The 19,397-nt window shown below is 39.0% G+C and overlaps 1 protein-coding gene across 1 annotated transcript in view; it reads left to right on the top strand.

Annotated features, from left to right (window-relative positions):
• LOC123972089 (neuropilin-1a-like) overlaps positions 1–13,769 on the top strand; it is a 74,351-nt gene extending 60,582 nt beyond the window's left edge. Inside the window, exons 12-18 of the mRNA XM_046051323.1 lie at positions 902–1,084; positions 1,796–1,837; positions 5,597–5,734; positions 7,658–7,959; positions 9,239–9,335; positions 9,582–9,626; positions 10,021–13,769. Of these exons, the coding sequence (XP_045907279.1) occupies positions 902–1,084; positions 1,796–1,837; positions 5,597–5,734; positions 7,658–7,959; positions 9,239–9,335; positions 9,582–9,626; positions 10,021–10,295 (1,082 nt within the window). The 3' untranslated portion in view covers positions 10,296–13,769. The remainder of the gene's footprint in view (positions 1–901; positions 1,085–1,795; positions 1,838–5,596; positions 5,735–7,657; positions 7,960–9,238; positions 9,336–9,581; positions 9,627–10,020) is intronic.
• Positions 13,770–19,397: the final 5,628 nt, after the last annotated feature.

The raw sequence follows: 19,397 nt of genomic DNA on the forward strand, positions 1-19,397 counted from the left end.
GGATTGTCAATGAGAGTCTCCTAATATCTCTTTCCCCCAAATGAGCCACAGTTCTCTTTACATACACAATGCAATATTAAAGGTTAATTTAAGCTTCAGATGTTATTACAATGCATAGATGCCCTTAAATTTGGTTAAATTTGTTCATGTCGTGCTGTGGAGATACATGATCCCTCCTCTCCCTTTAATTTCAGTACTTTTAGATATCCTATTTCACGTTTCTTCCTATTTGGTGAACATCATTAGATCAAACCCAACCCCCTGGTTTTTAGCATCTTTGGAGTCTTTAAGGATTTACTTCCTGCTTTAAAGCTATAAATGTCATATAAGTGTCATAAATTGGCTTGTTTAGACCAAAAAGTCCCAGGAACTGGGGGAAGTCCCTTTTGCATGGCACATTAAGGTCATTAGTTTGGTAATGTGTTCAAAAGCAACAGCTGTGTTAGACTTTTTTTGTTTGTTTGGGGGGTTTTTTGCATGCCGTGAGCAGCAACACTTGTCCATGAGGAACTGTCTCCAAAGTCGAAAGATCTGTTCAGCGCCTTGTTATTGTTGACTACCTTTTCGAGACCCATCAAATAAATCGGGAAATAAAAGTACCTTCTGCTCATTCCTGTTTGCATTTACAACACATCTTAGGAACCGTGAAGATCGGATTAGTTAAGACTGATAACAGATCAGAAAGCAACGGGTTTTAGACATTTTTCCTTGACAAGTACATGAGGAAACAGACAGGCATCACAATGAAACACAATGAATTAGTAGGGATGAGAAGCTCAGTTTCTTCTTCTGTTTGTTTGTTTTCTGTTTAAGTACATAAAGCATTAACAGTTGGCAAATAAAGTATAACATTTTTGTCTAGTGCAAATACAAATAGTCTTTTATCCATCTCCCTCTTCAGACATTACGACTACAGCACTTCCCACCACCCCCATTGCCTCCACACTTCCCATGACCACTTTTGGGGCGACCACCACATCGCCGTTCACCATCCCCGGCACGACCTTGGCTCCAGACTGTCAGGACGGACAACAAGACTGTGCCAGCGAGACCGAGGCACCCGAAGACTACGACACAGTAACAGGTAAACCACCAAAACTGTTCCAAATGTTCCTTTTGCCGTGTTCCTACCCTCCTCCGTGTCTGTATATATGAATTTATTTATGTAGCAATCCCCAAAACTCATTTACAGTGTTTTGAAGGCAAAATATGTGAAACATGTGAAAAAAATTATTGCGTTTGAATAATTTGTGTAAGTCTGCTTGTAGTCTGCTTTAACTGCTTTAAAGTTAAATACTCTTGCATGCCTTTTGTTTTTTTCATCCTGTTGCAGTCATCTCTTTCATGTCTACTACGATGGTATATCTTTTTGATTTTGACAGATGGGGAACTCGATGAACTAGACCTAAAGAATTCTCCCTTATCTTCCCTCTCTCTGTTTAAGTTTTGACAGAATAGGGTATTTTCTGTTTAACTTTAATTCTATCTTGCATTTTTTAGTAGAGCTTAACTGCACTTGTTTAAAATTCTCCTTTATCTTCCCTTTTACAGCTGTGAGAACTTTGCCTGGAAATCCATTTCAGTTTTCTCTGAAAAACATTGATACATAAAAAAACTGTATGCTTTGGATTTTTTGATTTTTTAAATATTTTCTGCAGTGCAAACCGACATGAAAGCTTGGTATTGATTTCTAGAAATCCTTCGGTGTGTTGAGTATGTGTTGGCATCTGTGTGGATGGGGCCAAACCACCTGACCTTTGACCCCACTCTCCCACTCTGTCCCATCTGTCTATAGCTGGAGGCATCACAGCGGCCGACCCCATCATGGACTTACCAGGTGAGGTCTGCCACAATCTGCTTCCATGTTTACTGTTCTCACCTTTCAGTTATTAGTAAGTACACTGTACTTACTAACTTTAAAGTGAAAAATGTACAAATAAATGTGCCAGTTCAGGATTGCCAGATCAGTTCATTAATTCAGCCAATGGTCCCATCATTCAGTGTCACCATAATTACTGACTGCAGTCACAAAGAACAATGAAACTGACTTCGATGGGAGTAAATGGCTTTTTCATTGCCCCAGTTCACAAATGAGATTTTACCTGAACACTGCTCAGCACTGACACAACGGGACTGCAGTGGGAAATGTTGATAGATTTGCTCTAAAATGCATTTGCATTGTTTTTGATAATGTTTTTTCATTGGTCGTGCCAGTAAATCCAGCTGAATTGAACTAAAAAGGGAAGACAGATGGAAAAGGCAGAAATCAAAAAAAGGCTAACTTTAAAGGGCAGGGAAAAGCGATTCAGAAAAAGTAAACTGTGAAGAGATAGAAACAGTACAACACAAATATCTTGTTCATGGAGTTAAAGCAACAAAACTCAGGCAGTTTGTCAAAAGACAAATGGTTATTTGTGACATAATGGTTATTTTATTTACCTCATGTTCTACATTGCAATGCAATTAAATGTAGCAGCAAATGCTCATGTGAGACTCAGACTGAACTATAGCAGTGCTTACCGATCTTTTTGGCTTGTGACACCTTAAAATGAAACAATGTGCACCCCACTGTTTACTCCTTTTCAAAGGTTCTGGCCTTGGTTGTGTGCACGAGTTGTAAGCAGTCCATTTTAAGTATTTTTAAGGCCTAAAGAGGTGAAGATATTCACTATTTCACCAGAAGATAGCAAGAAAATGATTTAAAAGTCAAATAATTATATATCTTACTATTTATTATTATTTAATCATCTTGTGACCCCTTTGGATTTATCTTCGACCCAAAGTACAAACCTACCACAACAAGTTCCTTGATCACAATAATGAACTATAAGGATCCGGCTCAGGGCATTTGAGGTTCAAACTGTGTTATATGGAAGTAGGTTCAGCAGAAGAAGGAAAACTAGGTAGCAAAATAGTATCAGTGAATAGAGATGAGAGAGAAAGAAGAGTGTGAGAAGGATGCAGAGGTAGAGGCAAAAAGCGAAAGGAAGAGTGAAGGTAAAAGAGAGGATTGGAGTGAGGTATAGTGAGCGCCAGAGAGAGAGAGAGAGAGAGAGAGAGAGATAAAGGCCTCTTGGGTCTCAATTAGCCGAGTCGAAGTATCGCATGAAGACAGCTTGGGTTGGAGGGGGGTTACCGGCTCCAGGGTCATCTCTGCATCCTATTAGCCTCTCAGAAACAACATGTCCAGTGTTCAGAGTTTTCTGCATTCACTTGGATGCTGTGGTGAACCGCTGCCGCCAGTCGACTGCTGGCACAGGCAGAAAGGAGGTCGGGAAATGTAGGGATTTTTCAGGGGCCCACATCCGCATGCTGGTGGCACCACGCCTTTCTCTGCGTAAGGTCCCTTCATTCCTCTCTCTCGATGTCCTGATCCAAAACATATGTAGCCTACTTGTTGGTGCTGTTTTCTATCAGTGGTGACGTCTTAGTTCCTGTCTTCCACTGAGGCTGTAGAGCAAAGTGTCCTGCAGCGCTGTACGACGTGTACAATTGCAGCTGTCTCTCTGTCTTTCTCACCCCATTCCAGCTGCACAAGCCTTTTGTTTGCCGCAATAAGTTTTCCACGAGCTATACAATTTATACTGTGTGTACAATACAGCAGGAACAGTGTTCGGATATTGATGTTGTAGTTTCTTCTTCAGGCCGTCTCCTCTTCCCCTCCAGACTGAAGCTAATTCAGAGGGTAAACGCCGTACATGATAAAGTTTCATTCTGTTAAACAGAGAGTTGTACAGTACAGCAGATAAGAACTCTAGGAGCATTTAATTCTGGTTAGTTTAACTCTTCACACAGTCAGCGAAAACAGAAGTGTATGTGGACAAACTGGATAATTTTTCATTGCTTTCACACAAAATGCATTCAGTGACCACTTTCTCCAAAATCCATGAACTCTTTTCTCTTGACTACTTTACCACCTGCAAAACACTGTTTATCTACAGCACATTTTTCAGATGCTAACACACTGTGTCCAAAACTGTTAAAAACACATTCAAAACAGAAAGATGGCAAATGTCCTGCATTTCTGCAGCAGCTGGACAGATATATATAGAACATCTTAGCAGAACATTTATGTACATTTTATGTTTACGTCTATGAGAAATGTGTGTGGTGTTTTGAATGTGGTTTTACTGTAAAACTGCAAGCTGAGTGTAATGCATTATATTATTATATTTTAGTAGAATTGGTTCAGGAGGCTGGTGCATCAATTATAGGTTGTGGTCATTGTGTCTCAGGTAATAGCAGAAAATGCAGAAAATAAAAAAAAACGAGAGTATTTTAGTGCACTGCATAGCATAACAGAAACAATTACAAAAAATATGAAATGGAAACGTTCCTGTCTATTGGACCACAGATTCTTATTCTCATCCCAACAGATATCTTCATCATAAAAATGCTTTGCACATTATGACATGTTCAACCATTTTGCATGTAGTGACTTACGAAATGAACGTACTGTATGACTAGATGTTTTGGGGGGTAAGACTATTCAACAGACAACCAGTATAATACATTGTGATTAAACATGACATACAGTAAGCAATAATCATTTGTAAAATGTATCAAAGCATTTGCAATTTCTCAAAAGACTGAGAAATTGCTATGTGCACAAGTGACTTGATGATGAGGAGGTTGAACAAGTACAGTTTCAATTCTGATCTGAGAAATGTAGCAAAGTGACTGAGAACAACTGGATTCTAAAATGAAATACTGATTTATATGTAAAAAAAATCTGTCACATTTCTAAGATAAATGTACACTTTGAGTGAGAATTGTTGCCAGTGTTTTGGTTGAACGACTTTAGTTTGAGGCTTGTATGAAGTGTTTTGGTGGTTTGAGTGACTTTTGGAGGTGAGATTAACTGTTTGGCCAAGATGCAGCCTGTGTGAAGAGTTTTGAAAAAGTTTTGACCATTGCATCTTAGCAATTGAAAAAAACTGTAGGTTTCAAAATACTGGATTTTTTCCCGTTCAAACTGTTCAGTCCAACTCTGCTTAAACATGCAGGTGTCCTGCCCTGACATTCTGTCAACAGCCAACCTTAAGTTAGCTGGCTTGTCTGCCCTCACGGAGAGCAGCTGTGCATGTTGTGGATCGGGATGTGGTTTGCCAGGTTGTAGTGACAGATGGTTTGGAATTGTATGTGGTGTGTGGATTGTCTTTCATAGGCAATTAGGAAACTTGGGTGACGTCAGACAAACTTGGATCCGTTTATGACGATTATTCATAATAAGTTTGAGGGCCGTGAAAATTACAGGAGAAACAGCAAGACAGGAGGGCGCGGGGAGATGGCCTTGAAATAGGGGAGAAACCTGAGAAAAATGGGAATGCTGGCAGGTATAAAATCCTGCATACTTTCTCACCTTCACACAACTGGCCATAAAATGAGCGTCAGATTGTTGGTTTACAAAAATTGTCAGATTACACCGTGTGTTTCGGAGGAGACAGCTGACATTGTTGCATGTGTTGCTAGAAGCCTCACAGCTATAATCCTTATCCTCCTTAAAGTTCAGGTCTCATAAACAACCATGAAGCATCTTAACTGAAAACGTCCTTTGTCATCAAAAAACTCACATGCGACTCCAATTTTGTTGCAGCGTACGTGTGGTTCGCCTGCAACTTTGACTTCTCGTCGCTCTGCGGCTGGACCAGAGAGACCGGTATGGGGGCAGAGTGGCTCATCCAGACCAACGGGGCTCCAGCCGTCCACAAAGGGCCGACCCTCGATCACACAGGTAGGAGATGTATGCTCACCGTTGTGTTAAAGGGTTGTTTTTTTTCAACCAGCACCACTCGACAGACGCTCTGGGAGAGCACTCTGCGGCTCTCTATGTCACTACGCAGCTGTTGAAAGCCTGTCTGAAGCTCTTTTGCTAGAAGTTGGAATATTTTTACCTACTCTACGCTTTAAATAACACTTTACAGTCTGTGCTGCTGGGATTTCACAACAGTGCCTCTTTTTTTAAAAGAGAAAAAGATGCCTACGATGTAAAAAGAAACTCCCGTTGGACACATAACCTTATTCCTACTCTGAAGAACAAAGAGTTTGTGAACATGGAAAAACGTTCATGAACTTTTGCTCAACGTGGAGTCACTAAATCGTTTATTCATTTTGAGACAGACCAAAGACCAGAAGCAGATCATTCCATAAGTAGGTCCATATTGACGGGGACTTCACCAGGCATAAATACTACAGATATACAGGTGAAATTAATTCAGACTGGGCTAGTTACCAGTGTAAATAAAGGTAAATAGAGCAAGATATATATTTTTTGACATGAGCAGGACAAAAGATTAAAGTCGTGGACATCCTCGAGTAATAATGACGCATATCTTCCAAAAATAGTGTTTTTATAGGAAGTTTGCCTGAATTTTTAAATCCGAGTTCAGACTGTTGTTGTTTGGATAGGTCTTTTTAACAGTTTTTAACAATATAGTTTTTATTTCCTTTTTTTCTATGGCTTTTTTGTGGGTATTAATTTTCTGTGTTTGGGTAATCAGCGCTGGCTGATTAGAATGGGAGCGCTGTAATTTTCATGTTTTTTTATGGATGAATGAGTTGTACACAACATTATCTTGGCACTAATAAGCAAGTAACCAAATCATTTGCATTTCTTTCCTTTATTTAACTACAAAAAGAGTTACAGACAAATAACATATGACAGATGACACATGAACACAAAGTATGGAAGAAAATAAGAATTAAACAGAAATGCTATCAAAATCATGAATAAAACGTCTAGTACATTTGTAAAAACGACCTAAATGGCACCTTAAAACAACAAACAGCTGTCTAAATCCACAAATATTAACAAAACCAATCCAAAACCATAACTTAATAAGGCTAACCCCCAAAACATCAGCAGTATACAGTTAATTCATAACCGACTATGAATATAAAGTATAGTCAGCACTATTGAATAGAACAGAGAAGAACTTGCAGATGCTTTGAGCCTTAAAACACTTTAAAAATGAAGAGATGGCCTTGAGAAACTTGACTTTTTAAAGAACACAGATTTATCAGTGTGCCTCAGCTCTCTGTCCTTCTCTCCATTCAAACCTCTTGTGATGGATGTTTTTTTGACAGCAGCAGCTCTAAAATGAATGGTTTAACCTTGATATCTTGACTTAACTAGATCACAAGTAAAAAATAAAATAATAAAAAGAGCCCTTTGTGATGTCAAGTCATATCTTCCCATGAAGCATGCTGATATTGAGTTGTTGTCAAAAACCATGCAAAGTCCTTGAATGTTATGTCTTCGGGAATGTGTGAAGCGTGATACTAAATAATTATACAGATATGAGATGTGTTTTAACTTCATGAAATAACAGTGAAACACTGGCAACGGAACAGACAGGTATTTACATTAAGCCATTATCTGAATGCAATGAAGTAAATGCATAATGAATGCTTTAGTTTTGGAAACCTTTCATTGTCACAATTAAGCTTGATATTAATCATATTAACAGAAAGCATGTACAGAAAACAGCATTTCTGACTGTATTTTTACATTCTTTAAGCTCTTATTTTGAAATTATTGTAAAATTGAGTATTATGAAGAGTCACCAGATCTGCTGCAATGGGTTCTCACGCTGTCAGGAGGCCCTTAACGCAGCACAAAGCCACTTCTTACCTTGTCTTTTGCTGCCCCCTGCAGGCGGACCAGGGAACTTCATCTACATGCAGCTGAGCGACACAGACCCACCAAGTAAAACCGGTGAGGATGATGATGATGAGGACAAGGTGGCGAGGTTGGTCAGCCTGCCCATCACCGCAACGGACACCGACCTGTGCATGTCCTTCTGGTATCACATGTTCGGTGAACACGCGGGAGCGCTTCACATCAAGCAGAGCAAGGAGGCTGAGGGGGGTCAGATCATGTGGACGGTCAGCGGTCACCAGGGCAGCCGGTGGAGGGAGGGACGAGTTTTACTGCCACACTCGAGTGTCTCATATCAGGTACTAGAGAGACCCAGATATGTCAAAAATACATCACTTTATTAGTGATTTTCAAGTAACGTAAGCAAAATAGAGGGTTTGAATCTTGTTTGTGATTTAGATCACCTTAGTTTAGATCATTTTGTCCTTTTATAGGATAAAAAGTACTGTAAATGATTCTTAAAGTTGATCCCAGCTCTCTATTTGAGACAAGTATATTGTTATTTTTAGATCATCCCTTCTCCATTTGGACAGTTTTTGTTGGTGTGCTGATATCTTACCTAAAACTGACATAACTGACATCTGTAAAGCCTTCACGAGTTTTAAAGAAAGAGACAGCAAACCAGGAAACTTAAAATAAAATAAAAGTAGGAAAAGCACAAAGTGTGTACAGAGAGGTTAAAGTTGCCTTGCAGACACATGGTCTTGGCTGCTCTGGTTTCCTCCATAAGTTGAAAAACATAGTTAGTGGAAAAGAGAAAACTCAAATTTGCATTAGCTTGTATAGAAAATGGATGGATGAACAAAACATAATGATAAATTCTCAACCATGTTTTGTATCACCCCATATCTGATGCAAGTTAAGCTTTACTTTACTTTATATTTTCTACATTACTGCCAAAAAAAAGCATAAATAAGCCATTTTCAGGTAAATAAGTTGTACTGTGTATATTAAACATGTAAAACAGTGGTTCCCAACCTCAACCCTGCTTATGTAAGTAGTGTCTTAATCAATTTTTAAAAAAATATATTTTTGGGAGTATTATGCTTTTAGTTAATCTTAGAAAGATGAGAGAGATGTGGAATGCTGATGAGGAGATCAGGTTTTCCGACATTAACACCTTTTAAATCTCTTCTTAAATCAGACTTTCAGAGCTTTAGACTTTTTGTCTAATTTCCTGTTTCTTTTTTTTACTTTTATCTTACATAGCTGGAATTGGTTTTATCATAAAATGTAATGCTTTTATAAATTTTTCATTTTAATATGCTGCCTCGTGTGAAGCACTGCAGCAGTTTAACCAAATAGTGATTTTCTTTTCACATTGTTTAATTTTAGACATTTTAGAGGTCAGAAGAAGTGATGCTTCTTGTTTTCAACAACAGAAAAGCAATACTTAGGGGGATAAAATTTGTTTTCTTCTTAGTATTTTGTTTCATTGATATAAAACTTTAAAGGTACAGTTTGGGTGGTTTGTTGTTTGGTTTTAGAATGACTAGAATGACTATTTTAAGCTGAGTATCTTAAGCTCCTGTTTCAATGAATGCGTGTGATTGACTGACTGTGGGTTGCTATTTGTAGGTGGTTGTTGAGGGCGTCGCAGACAGACGCAGTGCAGGTCACATAGCTGTGGACAACATCCAGATCATTGATGGACTCAATGCTGAGGACTGCAAGGGTGTGTATTGTACAGTTATGACTCACTCGGTTTATCAAATGTGTACCATTATACTGTTGTACTATCTAGTGATCTAGCTGCCCCAAAATAATTCTCAGGGCAGGAGCTGAATTCTCAAAGGAGTCTTTTTGGTTTCAAAGTTTATAAAGTTGCTTTTCTTCCCTCCCCTGCTCCTCTAAATGTTACTCTGCTCTCAGTTGTGTGTTGTAAACAGTCGCTTTAATGGAGCCGTTTTTTCTCCTCCAGATCCAGAAGCTCCGACGTCTCCGCCAACTGAGATCTTCATCCTACGTAAGTGGATTTCTGACTCAAACTTGGTCATTACAGTGTCATTATGTTCATTTTGGACAGGTTGACAAAATTACAAAATTTTCTTGAGATAGACAATCCATTAAAATAAACAGTTGCCATATTAAAAAGGCAGTGCAATGCACTCATGTACACAACAGGGTGTTTTTTTGTTTTGCTACATTTCGTCTGGGCTGAATGCGCTCCAAAATTTATAATGTAGGGAAATCAAACTCAGAAGACCAACAATAAAGAAACATGGAAGTTGTGAAATGAAAAGGTTTTTCTGGAAAAGGCTGCCTGTATAATCCAGAACAGTATGGTCCTTTAAGCCTGTAATCACAAGTCATTTGAATAGATTATAACTTGTATCCATCTTTTCCTTTCTCTCTCGCAGCGATGGACTCCCTCTCACAGGAGAACAGCGAGCTCGGTGGCCCAGGCAACATGCTGAAGACCCTGGACCCCATCCTCATCACCATCATCGCCATGTCAGCGCTGGGTGTCTTTCTGGGCGCCATCTGCGGCGTCGTCCTGTACTGCGCCTGCTCCCAGGGCAGCATGACAGACAGAAACTTATCTGCCCTGGAAAACTATAACTTTGAGCTGGTGGACGGCGTGAAGCTAAAGAAGGACAAGATGAACGGACAGACTAACTATTCAGAAGCGTGAGGGGAAAAGAGAGACGGAGCTGCGCTTGCTCCGCATGGACACGTGATGCAGCCAATCAAGCAGGAGGAACACAGGGCTGAAGCCACCAATGGGACGGCAGGGTGGGCTGAAAGTGAGCCAATGTAATTTTTTTTCTCAGGAGCGGCAGTGGAATGGACTGACCTGTAGGGGGCACTGTGTATAAAGAATCTGTACAGCAAAAAAAAAAGAAGAAAACTAAGGATTCTATTTGTTTTTCGGTGTGCTTTGTTGATTTTATGTAATCACATGCTGGTGTTGAGACCAATTCAGATGAAAGTATCGTTTCTGTACTTTTATGGAAAGATAAGATTAGACTTATTTTGTTGTTGTTGTTTTTTTTGGTCTTTTTTCAGATGTCATAGTTTCACAGAAAGAGCGGTGTATGTGAAAATCGCTCTTCTGATATCTGGGGCTCTTTAGCTGGCCATATGTCTGTGTGTGTGTGTGTGTGTGTGTGTGTGTGTGTGTGTGTGTGTCACATTCATATACATCTGCATTTAAGGTGTGTATGTGTCTAGCTGTAGGCGTATATGTGTGCATTACACTCGTGTTTGTCTGTATACATGAAGTGCAAGCATCTTTCCGTGTGTGTGTGTGTGTGTCTGTGTGTTTGTGTGTGTCTGTGTGTGTGTGAAAGCGGGTACCATCGTGACCTATGTCTAGTTCCGACAGTGCCTTTTTTTTTTTCTGTTGCCTTGTTTTCTGCTGGTTGTTTTTCTCATCGGCTGGCGTTCCGTCCAGGGTTCCTACACAAACATGTGGAAAAGTGATTACACAACTACAAATGGTTGGTATTGTAGTATACTGTCAAATAGCGCATGTGTTGGTGTAGATCTGAAGATCTGGCCTTGATGACGTACTGACACCCATTAAAACGTTAAAATCCAAGTTAGGCAGTTAACATTTAGGTTTTGGAAAGCTTTGGAAAAACTCAGAATTTCAGAATGGAAAATGTGTAGGAGCCCTGAATGCCTCGTTTTCATGGCACATGACGCATCCAACACATTGTATATAGGTTTTAATATATTTGAGCACCCTTTTCTATAGAAAAAGACACCAGTGCCGCAGTATCCTTTCTGTGTTGGAATCAAACTTGCCCTAATCTCCAAAAATCTGAAAATGTACAGAAAATATTAATTTTAAGAAGACGTGTTGTTTGTGTTTCTTTTACAAATATGATCTGGTTAACGTTTTGTGAATTTTGTCGTTGTTTCTATTTGTGCTCTGGGAACAGGAAGGTTTTTAAAAGGATGGAAATAGCTTTGAGATTATGTGAAAGGGCTTACGGGAAGTGAAGTTTTTGTACAGGGTAAAATGAACAACCTCAGTACCACTAAGATGACGACAGTGCGTCAAGGATGGATCATCTGGATTGAAATATTTTATATTATTGCTAATGGCTAACATTTCTTACTGGCACACAAAATGACTATTAAACCTTTAAGCAGAAGTGTGTCCAACAGCCTGGAAGCCATCAGAAAGACTTCAAGTCTCACCAGGTCCATCGGCATCTTTTATTGAACTGTGGAGGCTCTGAATGATTGAAAAATCAAGAATTAACGTTTGCCATGACATGTCAGTGTTTTTCTTGTGTTGACTATCAGAGGAGAAATCTTTGATGGCGCAAATGGATGTTTAACGACCCCAACAGGTGACTAATTGCAGCTGATCATACTGTCCAATTCTTGGCAGTGTCCTGGAAATAACACATGCAATTCAGTCACATTTTCATAACAAAGATGAGTTTACTAGCTAATCAGAGCAGCAACCCAACAGGAATGCCTTGTAAAACCACAGGGCTCATTCTTTTCATTTCTTTATTTCAAAGAAATCTTAAAATTGGACTTTAGAAAGGGTAATTTGCAGTGAAGGCACTCTGTCTTTGTTTTTTGCATGTTTCTTCACTTTTTTCTGTGGGATTCCCCATTTTACTCATCTCTATTTGCAGGAGATTTTTTTAGCTATCAAAACTGCAAAAGGGCCTTATTTCCTGTCATCAACAGTGATCAATGTCCTGGATGAAATCACTTTAAACTGATTCCTTCTAAAACATTTGGGTATTTTTCAGTGAAAAATTGGTTTAAAACTGAAAACGACGAGCCTTATAAATACTGTACTAATACTGCTTTGTTGTGTTTTAGCTTTTGTAGCTAAATGTGTTGTGATACTGGTGACTTGTTCATAGCACTGTATAGGTGAGAGGATTGAGTCTTTGAAGCCAGAAATTTCACCAGTCACTAACTCATTGGTATCAATGAACAACCTTATCAACCTCCAACAGATGTTATATGTTCACTCTGTGATAAAATACAGGACAGTTCTTGCTGAATGTCTGTTTATCCTGAGTAAAACTGACAGATCCTTTACTTACAAATATTATAAAGCCATTAAGCAGGTATGATAGTTTGACGTATTGCCTCTGGCAACTGGGAGAACACTGTAAGATCTGCCCATTTTTAATGTAGCATTATGTGGCATCATGTGAGCTCAAAATGTGAAGTGAGACTGTTCTTCAGTAGTCAATATAGCATGCATTCTCAATTATTTCCTGATGAGGCTTTAGAAACACCTATTTTATCAGTTTTTGTTGTAAAGAAAATCCACCGCCTCAAGTGGTTCAGTTTAAATCAAATTATTGTCTGGTTTCTGTAACGACCGAGAGAGCATTTCCAATCAAACAAAGGTGCTCTGACTCTTGAGATGTTCATTATTGTTAGCTCTTGAAAATCACACTGGTTCAATCGTCTTTGTTTTCTTAGCAAAATATCAACTACATATGGTTACAGCAGAAGAACCAGACAAGATTATGGGAATCAAAATGTAATTTCAGTCTGACAGAATGTGTTTCTAATATTTCAGACTGACATCAAAAAGCTCCTTCCCCTTTAAACAAGAAAGGATGCTGCAGCACTAGATGTAAAAACAAATGTTGCACTGATATATTTAAAAAAGAATCTGTGTTTATGATGTTGATTTATGAGAAGAGAGAGAGAAGGAAGGAGAACACAGTGTTATTGTTGCTTCTTTTTAACACAGTTTCAGATGACAATGTTATAATTCTGAAAAGTACAATTTACAGAGATGTTTTTCATTCTCGAAAAAGCTTATATCTCTTTGAAATGTAACAGTTTTATTTACTTGGTATAATATCACCTTGTGTTTTTGTCACTGATGTGTGTGCCATTTTTTTTTCTTTGTATGACAACAAAAAATGTTTTATTTTCAATACTGCTTCTGTAATTTTTGCTGTCCCCAATCCAGAAAAAAAAAACAAGAAAGAAAATAAGGAAGTAAAAAAAATGGAAAAGCAGTGAGGCCTTAAGTGACTAAAAGTATTGTTTGTACTTTGACTTTCTGGTCAGCACCCAGACTCATCCTTCTCTGTCGTCTCAGACTCTGATCATTGACTATTACATTCCAAAGAATTGGATCAAATAAATGTTTTAAGTAAAAGCTGCTCTGCTTTTTCTTTCCTACCTCAGAGAGAATAGTTTGCTATCAAGGGTCAGTTTGCCCATATTACAAATCTATGTTATAAGGTGATGTAGATAGTTAATGTTTAGTTTGCCCATTTTTTTTCATTGGAAATAAATACATGTTATTGTTAAATTTCATTTGTCACACACTCAAGCATCATAAATGGAATTCCATTGTTTTAAGGTGCATATCTCAGGTATCTCAAAATCTGGGCAAATAAAATCAAAAACTATCTGTCAGGCTGATAACGTTACCACTACCAGGTAAATGGTAAAACATGGTGTTACTCAACCTCTAAGCATCAGGCATAAGGAAATTAAGATTAAAGGAATAGTTAGACGTTCTGAGAAGTAGGCTGCTAGCTTAGACAGCTAGCTAACAGTGAAGCACAGAAAAGTCACAAGGAAAGCAGTGCTAATTACCAGTTTAGAGCTATGCTAGCTAGCAATTAACACACTTTTAAACATATTTTTCAGCAAGAAATAAATAATTAAACCAACTATATTCTGCTTATAATATTATGGCATAATAATATTGGTGGTGAAGTTATCATTGCCTGTAGAATTTTGAGTGGTGAGTAAAACCTCTAGGTAATGTCAATGTGCATGTGCCCCCAGTTCAATGACAATAGGCTATGTACCAATAGTGTATACTCTTGTTTCTGTTTACAGTTATTGTACAAGAAATGAATGTAATTTACTGTTTGATCTCAATCCAACTGTGACTTCAGAAAGCCTGTCCACACAGAGAAGCACAATATTTTTTTAAGTTGAGATTTAAAATTCATTCTTGACCTTAAAAACAGCAGTTGGCCAAACAATTTCACAAGATTTTCTTCAGCAGATGAAGCTTTTGCCAGTGGTAGATGCTCAAAAGCTCAATAATTCTTACAACTAAAGTTCAGGAACTAGACCAAGCCAATTCCTCCTCATTATCTGAATAAATTACCCATTTTCACACCTCACACTGGCGCGATCTTTGTTAGTGAACAGCTACTAATAAGCATTTTTAAGCAGACATTTTTTACTGTCCCAGTAAGCCATTAAAATGTGTGACAGTGAGACATCATGCACAATACTAGGACCCTGAAACATGACATGGCATGTCAGCTAAATGGAGTTCATAATTTAAACCTGTTTTTCCTTGAACTTCTACTATTCTTTGACAACTGGGCAACCTTCATCTCCTGAGGGAGGTCTCATGATACAGTCGAAAGCTCCACAGCAACGAATGGACCTTGTTTTGCCAACTATTTTTGCAAATATTTTAAAAAGTCAATTTTTTGTTTTCCAAAACCTTTCGTGTGCTGCTTTCACCATTATTTACAATTACTTTTAATATTTTGCAGGTGTGGGTTGCTCCTCTGTTACCATTGTGCACTGCAGTGGGGGGTCTATAGAGTATAAAAATAGTATTCAGAAATCTGTTTTATTTAGCTATACGGTGTGAACTCACTAAATACTCAACCTGCTTAGAATGATGTTGTCTAAAACTGGGACACAGCAAAGGGTAAAGAGTAAAGACTAAAACCGACAAACATGTAACAAAGCAAAACATCGGAAACAGTCTTAAATGTGGCATTTGTATGAGTGCAGTAATTACTGGAAGCGTCACTGTCTGCATGCCATACCATGCTTTGACCACAGAGTGACAGTATTGCTTCTCCAGACATTTACGTATACCAGCAGAATCTGTCAGTGACAGAAACTAAGTGCATTCCACAACCACCTCATCATGGCTCAGTCTGATGTGAAACTTTGTCAAGTGGCTTTGGTTGAGATGAGGTTTCCTGCCAAAGTGGTGCCACTCTATACCACTCCTATAACCTGCTAGTTTCTGTGTTGCAAAGAGTTTCAGTGCTGTTACTCCTCAAGCAGCACTGACTTGTTAAGTTACACAAAAGTCTGTTTGTGTAAAAGCCACAAATAAACAGACATGTTTCTCAATCTCCACAAAGTTGTTATTTATGAAGCATGCTTAAGGTAAGAAAAGCTATTATTGTACTTTTGATCATTTGGAACATAACATATGTGGTGCGAACTAGTGCAAACACAGTGTAACAGTGCAAATGTACATTAAATGTACTGAACAATACAATAAGTATCTTTGCTTCCACCGTTCACCTCTGCTGTCCCCCTGACTTGGCACACAGAGAGCTACAATGAATATATATGAGCTTTTTCTCAAGTTGCATCAATAGTTGTCAATTTTGATAAACAATATGATTACACAAACTGAATCATTTTTCATTTCTTTCACACAAAATGCATTCAGTGACCACTTTCACCAAGATCCATGAACTCTTTTGTCTTTACTGCTTCACCACCTGCAAAACACCGTATATCTGCAGCACATTTTTTAAATGCTAACACACTGTGTCCAAAACTGTTCAAAACAGAAAGATGGCAAATGTCCTGCTTTTCTGCAGCAACCAGAAAGAATTATATGGGAAAGCTTAGCTAACATTTACGCACATTTTATGTTTACGTCCCTGTGCATAGAGAAATGTGTGTAGTCTTTGGAATGTGGTTTTTAAAACTATGTGTGTAAAGCAGGAAATGTACATAATTGGTTCAGGGGGTTTGTACATGAATTACCCGTTGCGGTCATTGTGTGTCTATTACCAGTGTTACCTTGTAAACAAGACTGTATTGCAACACTGGATTTCAGTAATTAGTTATTTTTAAACCTCTTTATTTTTCACAAGTAAATTACAGAATGCAAAATAAAGGATATTGAAGGAAATGTTAGCATTTCTGATACATTCTTTTTACTTATCACTATAGTACGGTCAATACAGTTTTCCTTGATTGCTTAAACACATTTGCCCACTCTGACATCACATTTTCAAAACAGTTAACACACAGGATAAAACTGAAGCTCAATGGCCAAAATGACTCATTTTGTTAGCAAAATGCTCCAACACTCACAAAACATTAAAAACATGCAACATAAGCAAATATTTCCATCAAACACCACAACTTGTGGTCAAATTAATTTATTCTCTCAATCAATCATTACACAATGCACAACAAAATAGAGACATCAATATGAAATATGATACTTTACAAACTCAAATGGATACTGGGGGGGGGGGAAAGCCACCAAAGGAAACTTATGGGTGAAAATACCTTAAAAAAAAAGATATATATATTTTATCTTTCACATTTAGTCCATTCGTTCTTGATGATTATGCTGCAGGTTCTCATCAACATCGCATTAAATGTTTTCCCTTGCAATGCACCGAGGGAAATACCTCCTTGCATGGCGTATCCATCCCTGGCAGTCCTCTGCACCAGGCAACCAGCATTCATTGCCTCCAGGAGGGGCATCTGCTCATATGGCCGGTGATCATACACCTTCCACCTCCAAGCAGAGAAGAACTCCTCGAGTGGGTTCAGAAAAGGCGAGTATGCAGGGAGGAATTGCATCATAATACGAGGCTGTGCTGCAAACCATTCATTCACTAGGAGAGAGTGTTGGAAAGCCACATTGTCCCAAATTATGACATACGGAGTCATGCCAGGCCTCAACAGCCCTCTCTCTTCGGGTGGAATCAGTATTTCTTTCAATGCATCAAGAAATGTGATGAGGCGTTCTGTATTGTATGGGCCAATAGTTGGTATGTAGCAAAGGACCCAATCATTGGAGATGGCAGCACACATGGTGATTTGGCACCCCTCTGACCTGGCACGGTGACAGTGGCCCTCTGCCCAATGATGTTCCTCCCGCGTCTCCTCACTTTACAGAGGTTGAAGCCGGCTTCATCCACAAAAATAAATTTGTGATGTGCCCCTTCAGCTTCAAGCTCCATTATTCTCTAAGAAAAAGAGCAAATTCATAAAGCATGTAACTATGGTAAACAAGGTATTGCAATAAAAAATCTGTACCTGCACATACTGGAATCGCGCCTCCTTTACGATGTCAGAATTTCTTTCAAATGGAACTCTGTACAGTTGCTTCATTCTGACATGGTTTCGTTTATAGTTCTATAGTTGCCAAACTCACACTGTTTATATTTCTAAATGCTCCCTGATCTGCAATTACTGCTGTCTGATTGCATTGTTTGCCACTACCATATCTACAATGGCAGACTCCTGTTCAATACTAAATATCTTTCCTCTGCCACCAGTGTGTGGTAATGTGTGGATTCTATAAAGTAAAAGCAAAAAGCATGTCAAAATTGACATTACTGTATGACAGTCACATAAATGGGATTGATAAAACACCTGCATTACTGTAGACACAGTTTGTTCAGCTAACAGGGCAATACAGTAAAGCTGAAATACACAGTGGTAGACGTTACAGTAACACTGTGAATTACCTGTTCTCATTCCGAAAAAGCCTGACAATAGATGCCACAGTGCTCCGACTCAGAAGGGGCAGGACCCTTTGTCCAAACTCTCTAAAGGACAAGCCATGATTGATGACATGGTCAATAATTGTTGCCTGAATTTCATTTGAAACTTGAGCTTGATTTCGTCCTCTTGCTGCTGCAGCTCCTCCACCGCGCATACATACTCCTCTTCCTCGGGCCCCTCTGCCATGGCCTCTTTGACCCATGCTTGCAAATAGCAACACAGAGGTGGCATCTTTTATAGATGGATGAGGACTGATTGCTGATTGAAGAGTTGTGCAAATGAGTTTCACACAGGTGCATAGAGATTTACAATTATACAAGTATTTTCTATCAGCTGTGATTAGATGTTTTCCTTTTGTTCAACACAGTGAATCCAATAGAGTTTGGGGTGTTTCAATGAGATCCGTGGTAACTGTTTTGACAAAGGGTGTGAAAAATGTGTGAAACTAATGAAAAAGTGTTAAAACATTTGCAAGAGAAGACTTCTGCTGTTCTAATAATGTGATGATGAAGATCAAGCGGATCCCAGTTTCATTTAGTGTGTCTTAGCAAATGAGAAAAACTGTAAAGTGAAATGTCTATGAAGATTCTCAGTCATCCAGGTCATAGTTATCCAACGAAGGTTAAAATCAAGGGCAACTGGACTTGGTTGAAGATACTGGAAGACGTTTCGTCCCTCATCCAAAGGACTTCTTCAGTTCTGACTGACTGGTAGGGAAACTCAGCTATTTAACCTCAGTGGGGTCGTTGGCCTGGGTCATCGATACCGCCGGTTCGTTAGTGTTCCTTGTTGCTGTGACGACAGTCGTTACAGTCGTTAAGACTACCTGTGGCCAAGACTGAACGACCATCGTTGGTATCTTCACCTGAGGCCAGTAGGTTACGTTTGTTGAGTTTCCTGGGAAGTGATGAAAGGACAGCATTGTAAGTGGGGGATAAGTGGTGGCGTAGACCCCCTCCCCTGTTCAATGACGGCTTCTCGACCCTGGTGTAGATGGCTTCCTTGACACCTCTTTCAAACCATCCATCTTCTCTGTCTAAAATGTGCACCTGGTGGTCCTCAAACGAGTGTCCTCTGTCCTTCAGATGTAAGTAGACTGCAGAGTCTTGACCTGAGGAGTTGGCCCTTCTGTGTTGAGCCATGCGTTTGTGTAGTGGTTGTTTAGTCTCTCCAATATACAGGTCTGTGCATTCCTCACTGCATTGGACCGCATACACTAGATTGCTTTTCTTGTGTTTGGGTG

This window comes from Micropterus dolomieu, linkage group LG06 (assembly GCF_021292245.1).
Source record: "Micropterus dolomieu isolate WLL.071019.BEF.003 ecotype Adirondacks linkage group LG06, ASM2129224v1, whole genome shotgun sequence".
NCBI lineage: Eukaryota > Metazoa > Chordata > Actinopteri > Centrarchiformes > Centrarchidae > Micropterus > Micropterus dolomieu.